This window comes from Salmo trutta, chromosome 12 (genome assembly GCF_901001165.1).
Source record: "Salmo trutta chromosome 12, fSalTru1.1, whole genome shotgun sequence".
NCBI lineage: Eukaryota > Metazoa > Chordata > Actinopteri > Salmoniformes > Salmonidae > Salmo > Salmo trutta.
Genome location: NC_042968.1, coordinates 3,823,140 through 3,836,983, shown reverse-complemented (window position 1 = coordinate 3,836,983; position 13,844 = coordinate 3,823,140). Strand labels below are relative to the sequence as shown.

At 40.2% G+C, this 13,844-nt stretch overlaps 1 protein-coding gene across 2 annotated transcripts in view; it reads right to left on the bottom strand.

Moving 5' to 3' along the window:
• syt14a (synaptotagmin XIVa) overlaps window positions 1-11,466 on the bottom strand; it is a 239,762-nt gene extending 228,296 nt beyond the window's left edge. For both annotated transcript variants that reach the window (XM_029766857.1, XM_029766858.1), the window contains exon 1: window positions 11,438-11,466. In XM_029766857.1, coding sequence (XP_029622717.1) covers window positions 11,438-11,450 — 13 coding nt within the window. In that variant the 5' untranslated portion in view covers window positions 11,451-11,466. The remainder of the gene's footprint in view (window positions 1-11,437) is intronic.
• Between the last annotated feature and the right edge of the window lie 2,378 nt (window positions 11,467-13,844).

Below are 13,844 nucleotides of genomic sequence, written 5' to 3'. Positions count from 1 at the left end.
CACTGAGGGCAAACTACCTGTCCTTCAGGACACCTACACCACCCGATGTCACAGGAAGGCCAAAAATATCATCAAGGACAACAACCACCCGAGCCACTGCCTGTTCACCCCGCTATCATCCAGAAGGCGAGGTCAGTACAGGTGCATCATAGCAGGGACCGAGAGACTGAAAAATAGCTTCTATCTCAAGGCCATCAGACTGTTAAACAGCCATCACTAACATTTAGTGGCTGCTGCCAACATACTTACTCATCTCTAGCCACTTTAATAATAAAAAATTTGATGTAATAAATGTATCACTAGCCACTTTAAACAATGCCACTTTATATAATGTTTACATACCCTACATTACTCATCTCATATGTACATACTGTACTCTATACCATCTACTGCATCTTGCCTATGCCGTTCGGCCATCGCTCATCCAAATATTCATTCATTCCTTTACACTTGTGTGTATAAGGTAGATGTTGTGAAATTGTTGGATTACTTGTTAGATATTACTGCATGGTCGGGACTAGAAGCACAATCATTTCGCTACACTCGCATTAACATCTGCTAACCATGTGTATGTGACAAATAACATTTGATTTGATTAAACATTTTCACCATAAAAATCCATCTTTATAATGAAAGCATTACATGCATAATTGCATTTGCAGTCACTTTTGAGAATAGTGTTTTCCTGCTAATTGATTGCATTTTGCGCATTGCTGCGCTTATGTGAAGAAATAGTGTAATCGTTTATCAACATTTTAAGCTTAACTTTCTGATCTGTTGCATCAATCACTTGCTGCAAGTGGTTGTATTAATTTGGGATCTATCGCATCCCACAAGTGTCCCCAACTATGTTTGGAATATTTATTTCTCATAGAATAGGTCAACTTTTGTACTATGGGGGATAGTAGATTGACATAGGCTAGTGCTTTTGCTGTTCGTTAGGCCTATTCATCTTGTTGGCTTATGAAAAGTAAAATGTGGACAGTTCTTCCAACATCTTCAATATGCACCTCGGAATTTGATAAGGACATTCGCAGTTGCCTCCCCGATGTGTCTGTCTTCATTTGTTGCCTGTGAGAACGACCCAATCACGTGACGGGCATTGGCTAATAAGAATTGAGAGGGCCTATCAAGATGGCAGACTGAACACAGCAGTGCAGATCACCCCAAGATAAAAACATAATATTCAATACCGTAAGTTAGATTAAATATTAGCACTTCACATACCGGTGGGTAATAACCTTCAATCTGTATAACAACACAAAACAAATCATAAGGCTAGAGAAATGTATCTACAAATATTATGAAAACAAGCAACACCCGAACATAACGGAGAGTAAACAAGGAGAACCAATCTCTAAAAGAAAACGCGACTCCTCGACGGACACAGACAATTAAGCTTTTCACCACCGGGAATGATAACGGTGGAAACTGATCTGTGAAAAAGTAATAAATGACGAACTGGGCATACTTGAATTAGTCAGTAAGCATATAAAGGAGTTGAAGGCGAGCCTTGAGATGAGTGACGAAAAAGCTGCGGCAATAGAGGAACAAACAAACAAACAAACATACAAGCTAAAAGGGACAGTCAATAAGATTGAAACGGATATTAATAAACTTAAAAAGGAGAACATCTTTCTGAGAGAAGCCTTGCTTGACATACAGACTAGAACTATGAGAGAAAATCTGGTACTTACTGGTATCCAAGAGAAAGTTCCTGAGGGCGTAGTGAGGGAGTTCCTCCTTACAGCGCTTCAAATCCCAGGCGAAGCTGTCGACAAAATCCAACTCAAACGTGTACACCGTTTAGGACAGAGATATGAGCACCCAATCGTTGCCAAATTTGCATTCTTTAACCTGTTATGGATAGGGGGCAGTATTTTCACGGCCGGATAAAAAACGTACCCGATTTAATCTGATTATTACTCCAGCCCAGAAACTAGAATATGCATATAATTATTAGCTTTGGATAGAAAACACTCCAAAGTTTCTAAAACTGTTTGAATGGTGTCTGTGAGTATAACAGAACTCATTTGGCAGGCCAAAACCTGAGAAGATTCCTTACAGGAAGTGCCCTCTCTGACCATTTCTTGGCCTTCTACACTCTCTTTATTGAAAACTGAGGATCTCTGCTGTAACGTGACACTTCCTACGGCTCCCGTAGGCTCTCAGAAGGCGGCAAAATGGTGAATGATGCCTTTGGAGCCCCTGGCTGAAAAACAGTAGCGCATTTGGATAGTGGTCGATCAGAGAACAATGAGACTGGAGGCGCGTGCACGAGCCGACACCATGTTTTTATTTTCAGTCTTTGAACGAAAACAAAGACTCCCGGTCAGAATATTATCGCTTTTTTACGAGAAAAATCGCATAAAAATTGATTTTAAACAGCGGTTGACATGCTTCAAAGTACGGTAATGTAATATTTTTCATTTTTTTGTCACGAAACGCGTCGGGCGCATAACCCTTCGTCACCCTTCGGATAGTGTCTTGAACGCACAATAAAACGCCGCTATTTGGATATAACTATGGATTATTTGGAACCAAACCAACATTTGTTATTGAAGTAGAAGTCCCGGGAGTGCATTCTGATGAAGAACAGCAAAGGTAATCCAATTTTTATTATAGTAAATCGGAGTTTGGCGAGTACCAAACTTGGTGGGTGTCAAAATAGCTAGCCATGATGGCCAGGCTATCTACTCAGAATATTGCAAAATGTGCTTTCACCGAAAAGCTATTTTAAAATCGGACATAGCGATTGCATAAAGGAGTTCTGTGTCTATAATTCTTAAAATAATTGTTATGTTTTTTGTGAACGTTTATCGTGAGTAATTTAGTAAATTCACCGGAAGTGTTCGGTGGGAATGCTAGTTCTGAACGTCACAAGCTAATGTAAAAAGCTGTTTTTTTATATAAATATGAACTTGGTTGAACAAAACATGCATGTATTGTATAACATTATGTCCTAGGAGTGTCATCTGATGAAGATCATCAAAGGTTAGTGCTGCATTTAGCTGTGGTTTTGTTTTTTGTGACATTATATGCTAGCTTGAAAAATGGGTGTCTGATTATTTCTGGCTGGGTACTCTGCTGACATAATCTAATGTTTTGCTTTCACTGTAAAGCCTTTTTGAAATCGGACAGTGTGGTTAGATAAAGGAGAGTCTTGTCTTTAAAATGGTGTAAAATAGTCGCTAGATAGACGCTAGCGTCCCACATGTCCCAGAGAGGTTAATTGAAATGCATTCCAGGTGACTGCCTCATGAAGCTGGTTGAGAGTGTGCAAAGCTGTCATCAAGGCAAAGGGTGGCTACTTTGAAGAATCTCAAATATATACTGCTCAAAAAAATAAAGGGAACACTTAAACAACGCATCCTAGATCTGAATGAAATAAATAATCTTATTAAATACTTTTTTCTTTACATAGTTGAATGTGCTGACAACAAAATCACACAAAAATAATCAATGGAAATCCAATTTATCAACCCATGGAGGTCTGGATTTGGAGTCACACTCAAAATTAAAGTGGAAAACCACACTACAGGCTGATCCAACTTTGATGTAATGTCCTTAAAACAAGTCAAAATGAGGCTCAGTAGTGTGTGTGGCCTCCACGTGCCTGTATGACCTCCCTACAATGCCTGGGCATGCTCCTGATGAGGTGGCGGATGGTCTCCTGAGGGATCTCCTCCCAGACCTGGACTAAAGCATCCGCCATCTGGGGTACGGGCAGGCCAGTCCATAGCATCAATGCCTTCCTCTTGCAGGAACTGCTGACACACTCCAGCCACATGAGGTCTAGCATTGTCTTGCATTAAGAGGAACCCAGGGCCAACCGCACCAGCATATGGTCTCACAAGGGGTCTGAGGATCTCATTTCCTTACCTAATGGCAGTCAGGCTACCTCTGGAGAGTACATGGAGGGTTGTGCGGCCCCCCAAAGAAATGCCACCCTACACCATGACTGACCCACCGCCAAACCGGTCATGCTGGAGGATGTTGCAGGCAGCAGAACGTTCTCCACAGCGTCTCCAGATTCTGTCACGTCTGTCACATGTGCTCAGTGTGAACCTGCTTTCATCTGTGAAGAGCACAGGGCGCCAGTGGCGAATTTGCCAATCTTGGTGTTCTTTGGCAAATGCCAAACGTCCTGCACGGTGTTGGGCTGTAAGCACAACCCCCACCTGTGGACGTCGGGCCCTCATACCACCCTCATGGAGTCTGTTTCTGACCGTTTGAGCAGACACATGCACATTTGTGGCCTGCTGGAGGTCATTTTGCAGGGCTCTGGCAGTGCTTCTCCTGCTCCTACTTGCACAAAGGCGGAGGTAGCGGTCCTGCTGCTGGGTTGTTGCCCTCCTACGGCCTCCTCCACGTCTCCTGATGTACTGGCCTGTCTCCTGGTAGCGCCTCCATGCTCTGGACACTACGCTGACAGACACAGCAAACCTTCTTGCCACAACTCGCATTGATGTGCCATCCTGGATGAGCTGCACTACCTGAGCCACTTGTGTGGGTTGTAGACTCCGTCTCATGCTACCACTAGAGCGAAAACACCGCCAGCATTCAAAGTGATCAAAACATCAGCCAGGAAGCATAGGAACTGAGAAGTGGTCTGTGGTCCCCACCTGCAGAGCCACTCCTTTATTGGGGGTGTCTTGCCAATTGCCTATAATTTCCACCTGTTGTCTATTCCATTTGCACAACAGCATGTGAAATGTATTGTCAATCAGTGTTGCTTCCTAAGTGGACAGTTTGATTTCACAGAAGTGTGATTGACTTGGAGTTACATTGTGTTGTTTAAGTGTTCCCTTTATTTTTTTGAGCAGTGTATTTAGAATTGTTTAAACTTTTTTGGGGTTACTACGTGATTCCATATGTGGTCTTTCAGAGTGAGTAGGTGTGTCCAAACTTTTCACTGGTACTGTGCAAACATTTTTCAACCAATATATATATATATATATATATATATATATATATGGAGGATACAGCCATCCCAGCTCTGCAGATTTTAGATAATTTGTTTGGTACTGTCCATATGTAGCTTGTTTTTGATCGCAGGTCCAGGAATGGCTGAAGAAATACAACATTTACCTGGAGCACACTCTGCAAATAGCACTGCTGGGTGATTTGAAAAGTTATAGTCGATTGATAATATAATAATAACAATAATAAAGTTGAAAAATATATGGCAAATAGAAGAAAATAAATGGATGATGTTAAGAGATAGATGAGAGGGGTTGTGTGGAGTTGAGAGGTAAAATATAGTTTGTCAATAAAATGTACAGTGCCTTTGGAAAACATTCAGACCCCTTTACTTTTTCCACAATTTGTTACAACCCTATTCTAAAATGGATTAAATTGCATTTTTTTCCTCAATCAACACACAAGGACAAAGCAAAAACTGATTTTTAGAAATGTTTGCTAATTTAAAATACAACTGAAATATCACATTTACATAAGTATTCAGACTCTTTACACAATACTTTGTCGAAGCACCTTTGGCAGCGATTACAGCAACGAGTATTCTTGGGTATGACACTACAAGCTTGGCACATCTGTATTTCGGGAGTTTCTCCCATTCTTCTCTGCCTTTCCTCTAAAGGTCGCAGCACAACAATTTTCAGGTCTCTCCAGAGATGTTCCATTGGGTTCAAGTCCGGGCTCTGGCTGGGCCACTCAAGGACATTCAGAGACTTGTCCCAAAGCCAATCTTGTGTTGTCTTGGCTGTGTGCTTAGGGTTGTTGTCCTGTGTGTAGGTGAACCTTCGCCCCAATCTGAGGTCCTGAGCACTCTGGAGCCGGTTTTCATCAAGGGTCTCTCTATAGTTTGCGCCGTTCATCTTTTCCTCGATCCTGACAAGTCTCCCAGTTCCTGCCGCTGAAAAACATCCCCACAGCCTGATGCTGCCACCACCATGCTTCACCGTAGGGATGGTGTCAGATTTCCTCCAAAGGTGATGCTTGTCAGTCAGGCCAAAGAGTTCAATCTTGGTTTCATCAGACCCGAGAATCTTGTTTCTTATGGTCAGAGTCCTTTGGGTGACTTTTGGCAAACCCCAAGAGGGCTGTCATGTGCCTTTTACTGAGGAGTGGCTTCTGTCTGGCCACTCTACCATAAAGGCCTGATTGGTGGAGTGCTGCAGAGATGGTTGTCCTTCTGGAAGTTTCTCCCATCTCCACAGAGGAACTTTATCAGAGTGGCCATCAAGTTCTTGGTCACCTCCCTGACCAAGACCCTTTTCCCCCGATTGCTCAGTTTTGCCGGGCGGCCAGCTCTAGGAAGATTCTTGGGGGTTCCAGACTTCTTCCATTTAAGAATGATGGAACCCACTGTGTTCTTGGGGACCTTCAATACTGCAGAATTATTTTGGTACCCTTCCCCAGATCTGTGCCCCGACACAATCCTGTTTAGGAGCTCTACAGACAATTCCTTCGACCTCATGGCTTGGTTTTTGCTGTGACATGTACTGTCAACTGTGGGACATTATATAGACAGTTGTGTGCCTTACCAAATGATGTCCAATCAATTGAATATACCACAGGTGGACTCCAATCAAGTTGTAGAAACATTTCAAGGATGATCAATGGAAACAGGATGCACCGGAGCTCAATTTCGAGTCTCATAGAAAAGGGTCTGAATACTTATGTAAATAAGATATATTTCTGGGGTTTTGTTGGGATAAATTAGCAAAAATTTCTAAAAACCGGTTTTCGCTTCGTCATTATGGGGAATTGTGAGTAGATTGCTGAGGATTTTGTTTTAATTTCATCCATTTTAGAATAAGGCTGTAACGTAACAAAATTTGGAAAAGTCAAGGGGTCTGAATACTTTCTGAAGGCACTGCATACAGGTTCAGAACTTTTGTGAAACAGCACAGGTAAAAATATATGGCAAATAGAAATCCAACTGCAGGGTTTTCAGAGATAGTTGGGAGGGGTTGAGGGTAGTTGAAGGATGGGATTAAAAACAAACAAAAGATAACTATTGTAAAATACATTGTGTCCGTAAAATGTATATAGGCTTCTACTTCCAGTATATACATACTAAGTGTTGTTGTCCATTAGTTTACTCCAATTAGGGGAGGGGTGGTAGGGTTAGGGTAAAATAATAAAAAAATATATATTTTTTTTTAAACAATGGCATATGTGTTTCTTACAATCAATTAATACATTTTTTACGATGGTATTTATTTTGGTTGATAACAACACTGTGCCTAGGCTACAGGTGGTGCCCGAACCCACACTCTCGGCTGGTACTTGTAGGTTCTGAAGGCCAGCAGTCATAGTGTTAAGGTTAGGATTGGGGGAGGGAAGATTCTTAGATCTGTACCTAGGGGAAACTTGACCCAAGGCCAATCTGCTACATTGTAGTTCACTGGCACATTGAGTTGAACTTTTCTCTGCACTGTCAGTTCACAGCAGCTGTTCCCTAAAATGTTCATATTGTTTCCAAGAATCAAATGAAACACTCATCCAATCACATTGCCAGTTCACTCAGAATGTTTACAAGACATGTATGGTTTTGCGTCAATATCCAAATACAATGTACATCAGCTCACTACCGGTGGGTGGATAAAAATCACAGTGGAAGCCTAAAAATGCCATTGTTTGCTCTATAACCTGTTAGTTAATATGGCTTGCCATTTTGATATATACAGTAGGCCTAAGGCCAACACAATAAGAAGACACAGAATAAATTCAACCACACCTTTGTTTCATCACAAAACCTGAGAACAACATATTTTCGGTAAAGTCCACAAAGCATATTGCATATAACAAACAGTTACATGACCTACAGCATGGTCAATCAAGTTAATGTTTCTGACATTTTCGGACTACTAAACAACTATTGATTTAGATGTGTGTGTAAGTAGAAAAAAACTGTTGACTCACCCTACTTGTAAAGAAACACCAATGCCATCCTCCTCTCTTTCATGTTACCAAAACGGTCTATAACTGTCATATAGTGTACGCTTTTAGTTTTTGTTGTCCTCGGCTACCTGGCTAAAGTTCCTTTCATAACTATGAGCCAGCTAGTTAACATTAGACAACTACATCTAGCTACATATTGAACTTCCATCATTTCAGGCCATGGGCGCAATGTATGAATTTATGGTTGGATCAGAATCAACGTTAGAATCATTGGCTAGTACGGGGAATTATGTCGTTTTTTTTGGTCCAAATCCCTAGCTCCATCCATGGCTAATTTAGGAAAGGGACAATTTTAGCTAGCTAGCTAGCCAGCCAGCCCGGAGGACAACAACACAACGAGATGCAACAATTCAAGTTTTTTCTATCAATGATGTTTGGCTTTTGATGTGATCGGTGTGAAGCCAAATCCTGGTTTCACTTACACTTTTTTTTGGTGCGCCAATTGAGTTCATTCAGTTTGGCTCAAAGCTGATTTTTTTATTTTAAAATTATTATCATCATCAAGGGAGGCCAAATGCTCGCTGGCTTCTCTTGCATTCAATGCTATGGGCGGCAAAAACATCACTCTTTTTAACCAGACAGCATTATATAGATGGGCTACACATACAGAGACAGAGCGGCGCTGTTTTGCTAGTTCAGATGCTTTCTCCAATGAGATACTGTACATTCAGCCTCTTGTGAATTGAAGGAAAATTATGAAACACAGAGAGACATTTGGCCTCCCTTGATAAATAATTGTATATGTTTTTTTTTTTTTTTTGGTACATTTTTGGGGGAAGCCTGGCTTTCCTTGGCATCCATCAATACACACCACTGCATCAGCTTGCAATGTATTGCTTTAAATTCATGCCACTGCTTTTTATTTATCCTCCTGTTTTATTCTTATGAACAACCAAACTGAGTTTAGAAAGGGTTAGTGATGGTCAAGCCATTTGTTTTTTTTATTGAATAGCAAAATGCTCTAATGTCAAACATTTTTTTCATGTTATTTCAATAAACATTGTAGATAGATCTCTGACAAGTTATACATTTTACAAAGGCTATTTTTAGAATTGTATCAAGAAAAAGAAAGAGAGGCGTTACAAAAGTATTAAGACAAGGAATAATCGGTTAATAGCAGTTACAGTCACTGGTCAAAATGAAAGTTATTCAAACTATTGCAGTGAGAAAGCAACCTTGTGTGTGTGGGAGTTTAAGTGGTAACTACACTGAAAGAACAGCATAAACTAGACCAATCTGCAAAATGACAAGCTCCCCCAAGAGGACTTATTTAGAAACAGATGTTCATTGTAAACAGGTCAACTCTACACAATATACACTGAACAAAATTATAAAAGCAACATGCAACAATTTCAAAGATTTAACTGAGTTATAGTTCATAAGGAAATCAGTCAATTGAAAAAAATTAATTAGGCCCTAATCTATGGATTTCACATGAATGAGAATACAGATATGCATCTCTTGGTCACAGATATAGTATCTTAAAAAATAAAAAAGGCAGGGCCTGGATCAGAAATCCAGTCAGTATCTGGTGTGACCACCATTTGCTTCATGCAGCGCGACACATCTCCTTCTAATAGAGTTGATCAGGCTGTTGATTGTCGCCTGTGGAATGTTGTTCCACTCCCCTTTTTTTAAAAAATGTGTAACCTTTATTTAACAAGGCAAGTGAGTTAAGAACAAATTCTCTTCAATGGCTGTGCGATATTGCTGGATATTGGAGGCTACTGGAACACACTGTCAAACACGTTGATCCAGAGCATCCCAAACATGCTCAATGGGTGACATGTCTGGTGAGTATGCAGGCCATGGAAGAACTGGGACATTTTCAGCTTCCAAGAATTGTTTACAGATCCTTGCGACATGGGGCAATGCATTATCATGCTGAAACATGAGGTGATGGGGTGGATGGCAAGACAATGGGCCTCAGGATTTCATCACGGTATCTCTGTGCATTCAAATTTCCATCGATAAAATGCAGTTGTGTTCGTTGTCCGTAGCTTATGCCTGCCAATACCATAACCCCACCATGGGCACTCTGTTCACAACGTTGACATCAGCAACCGCTCGCCCACACGACACCATACACTTCTCCAGTGTGCCAGTGGCCATCGAAGGTGAGCATTTGCCCACTGAAGTCAGTTACGACACTGAACTGCAGTGAGGTCAAGACCCTGGTGAGGACAATGAGCATGCAGATGAGCTTCCCTGAGATGTTTTCTGACAATTTGTGCAGAAATTCTTTGGTTGTGCAAACCCACAGTTTAATCAGCTGTTCCCAGTGGCTGGTCTCAAATGATCCCGCAGGTGAAGAAGGTGGATGTGGAGGTCCTGGGCTGGCGTGGTTACACATGGTCTGCGTTTATGAAGCCGGTTGGAGGTACTGCCAAATTCTCTAAAATGATGTTGATAGTAGAGAAAGTAACATTCAATTCTCTGACAACAGCTCTGGAGGACATTCCTGCAGTCAGCATGCCAATTGCATGCACACTCAAAACTTGAGACATCTGTGGCATTGTGTTGTGTGACAAAACTGCACATTTTAGAGTAGCCTTTTATTGTCCCCAGCACAAGGTGCACCTCTAATGATCATGCTGTTTAATCAGCTTCTTGATATGACATACCTTTCAGATGGGTGGATTATCTTGGTGAAGGAGAAATGCTCACTAACAGGGATGTAAACAAACGTGTGCACAAAATGTGCATGAAATAAGATTTTTGTCCATATGGAACATTTTTGGGATATTTTATTTCAACTCATGAAATATAGGACCAAAACTTTACATGCTGTGTTTATATTTTTACATGTTGCGTTTATATTTTTTACACGCTTGTTGCATGTAAGTTAAAACAGGAAGAACCCAGTCCAAAACCAGAAAACTCAACAAACAAGTTAGTTCTTCATGTACCACTATAAGAACATACTGTGCTTTGCTTTATTTGCCCACTGATTAAATGCATTTGATAAACAATAAACAATGAACGACATCCAGACACCTGCTTGCCTACAGCTCTTTCCTGCTTTGTGCACGAGTACACATCTCACTATTTATTCTGGCTTTATTTAAACTTCAGGTCTCTACCATTTTCTCACTACAACATGACAACAGTTTCCCAATCGTAGCCTAAATATGAAACACTCGCTATCGTAGTCAGACAGAAGTTGAATGGGTTAAAACATAGCATTCAACAAACAACTCGATATCTTCTCAATCGAAAATAGCACACAGTGGAACAAAATCACAGCATTTCTGGGGGAGCTATCTTTTCAGCACCACAGAAATTACATGCAGAGTAGGCTACATGATCTTTGCAGTGCAGCTATGAGATTTCACTGTTTCCAATGTAAACCCATCGCGACGTTGCAAACGACTAAAACTTTTGCAAATGTCATAAATCAGTACGTTCACTAAATATATGCAATCACGTTTGTCGTGCCAATATTAATTATTTTCAATGGATGTTCATTATACAAGACGAGGAGACGCGTTATTGGCCTACTTACCATCAATCGCCATGATGTTCTGTTTTGGATTCAACCAAAGTGATCGTTGATGAAGGGGAGAGGCGCAATGCAAGCGAAAGGGAAGGGGGGTCACTAGATGGTTGGTGTATCACGAAGCTTACCTTCTGTTGGTCTACTCCTACTCACCGAGACTGAGGCCCAAAATCTGTTTTCTCCAGCAGGTGGCGTTTTTTCGCCCACAATGCAAGGGTTTTTGAATGGAAGTCAATGAAAGTGTGGAATTTGGTCAACAAAAAATGTAATTTCTTATTTGCTACGTGAGGCTTAGTTGATCGAATATAAGTTTCGTAACGCTTAGGTTGTTACACGTGTACTGATATAAGTAGGACACGTGACATCCCAGCAACTTGGAGAAAACTATTTCACATCGGAGCTGTGCCTTTTGTTCACACACGTGTCTACCCTCTCATTGGACCATTTTAGCCAACCTGCTCTCGCCTCGTCCCGAGAGCAGGAGAACATATATTTATTTAACCTTTATTTAACCAGGTAAGACTCATTGAGGTTAAAAACCTATTTTGCGAGGGCGACCTGGCAAGGCAAAACATGTATACAGTGAGTGGAATTAAATTATAGTGGATCTCAAATACATTTCCAGATAAAAAAATAAAGGTTATCTTTTGTATATTCGGCAGCTTAAAAGTCAGCCCATTTAAGCATGCAATAAAAAAATAACATATCAATGTTATGACAATAATGAATACATTCACAATCTAAACAAACCAGCCCACTAAAATAATGTATCACTTTGAAAGCAATATAGATGTTATTGAAAACACAATCAACAGGTTCATAGGCTACCACCATTGTTAATGTAATCCAGTCTGTTTCAGATCTAGTGTTGGCTACTGTGATTCCTACAAATGTGACAAATGATGGTTGCTTTTAGATTACAAATAAATTATAGACAAATAGTGTAAGAACTAAATGGTATTTATTTAAAAAAAACTTAATTTTTAGATGATTTCCATGGCTCCAACAACAGAATGATTCAAATTAAAACTTCACAAAGGTGAACAATTAAACATTAATTTTCACACACTAGGCATCATTGCTAATGAGAGTAAAAAAAATCTATTAATGAAATAATTTAGCTAGCTACCAAACAAACTTTCCCATACTGATGTACTCAAATACCAGCCTGAAAATCCCATGGCTTTGTATAGGCATGTTCATTCAACGTTTTGTGTGGTATATCCTAACTGGAAAGAAAGTCACTTTTTATTTTCCCCCATACAATCCTACCCATTAATTTGAGAAAATCCCCCAGCCCAACGTATTACAACTATCAATGGCAATGATGGTATCGGGACAGACAGTACGTGTTACTATCAGCAAGTTCCCCTCTCCTGATGGGCACTACTGGGGTTCCTGGAGGTTGAGTCGCCGCAAGATATAATATATAAAATGAGTAATTAAACGAAAGTATAAAAACAGTCTTACTGCACATCCTTGTCATTATTCAATGCATAACTTTAGTCAGGGGTTTGCTACATCACTTGCACTTGAACAGGTTTAGAGGAGGGTTAATATATCAGAGGTCACAAAAGTAAAATGCATTCTTTATTCAGATAGATGGTTGTCTCCAACTACAGAGTTGTGCTGTGAACTACAGGTAGCCATCATTCATGGAGGGCAGGGTAACCCTAACACTACTGTGAAGACCAGAGGGAAGAAAATACAGACAGAGAAAAGCCAAGTGGTAATAAATTCACGAGTCTTACCAGGTACCATGAGTCTCTCAAAATCCATTCTCTCCTCCATCCTCATCTCTGTGACCGCGAAATCAAAAATCCAAATCAAATCCAATTTTATTTGTCACATACACATGGTTAGCAGATGATAATGCGAGTGTAGCGAAATGCTTGTGCTTCTAGTTCCGACCATGCAGTAATATCTAGCAAGTAATCTAACAATTTCACAACAACTACCTTATACACACAAGTGTAAAGGAATAAGAATATGTACATAAAAATATATATTGATGAGCGATAGCCGAACGGCATAGGCAAGATGCAGTAGATGGTATAGAGTACAGTATATACATATGAGCTGAGTAGTGTAGGGTATGTAAACATTATATAAAGTGGCATAGTTTAAAGTGACTAGTGATACATTTATTACATCCAATTTTTTATTATTAAAGTGGCTAGAGATTGAGTCAGTATGTTGGTAGCAGCAACTCAATGTTAGTGATGGCTGTTTAAAATCAATACCTTGACGCAATATGCAATATGTAAGCTAATCAAAATGTTTTTTATAACATAAAGGTATATTTTCTCTGTCAATAATAGAGTATTTATATCAATCAGTTTATGAATAACATGACATGTCAGGTTCAGTCGATTGTGGCTGCTTTCACGTTGGCCTCGCGGTACAAAAGCAG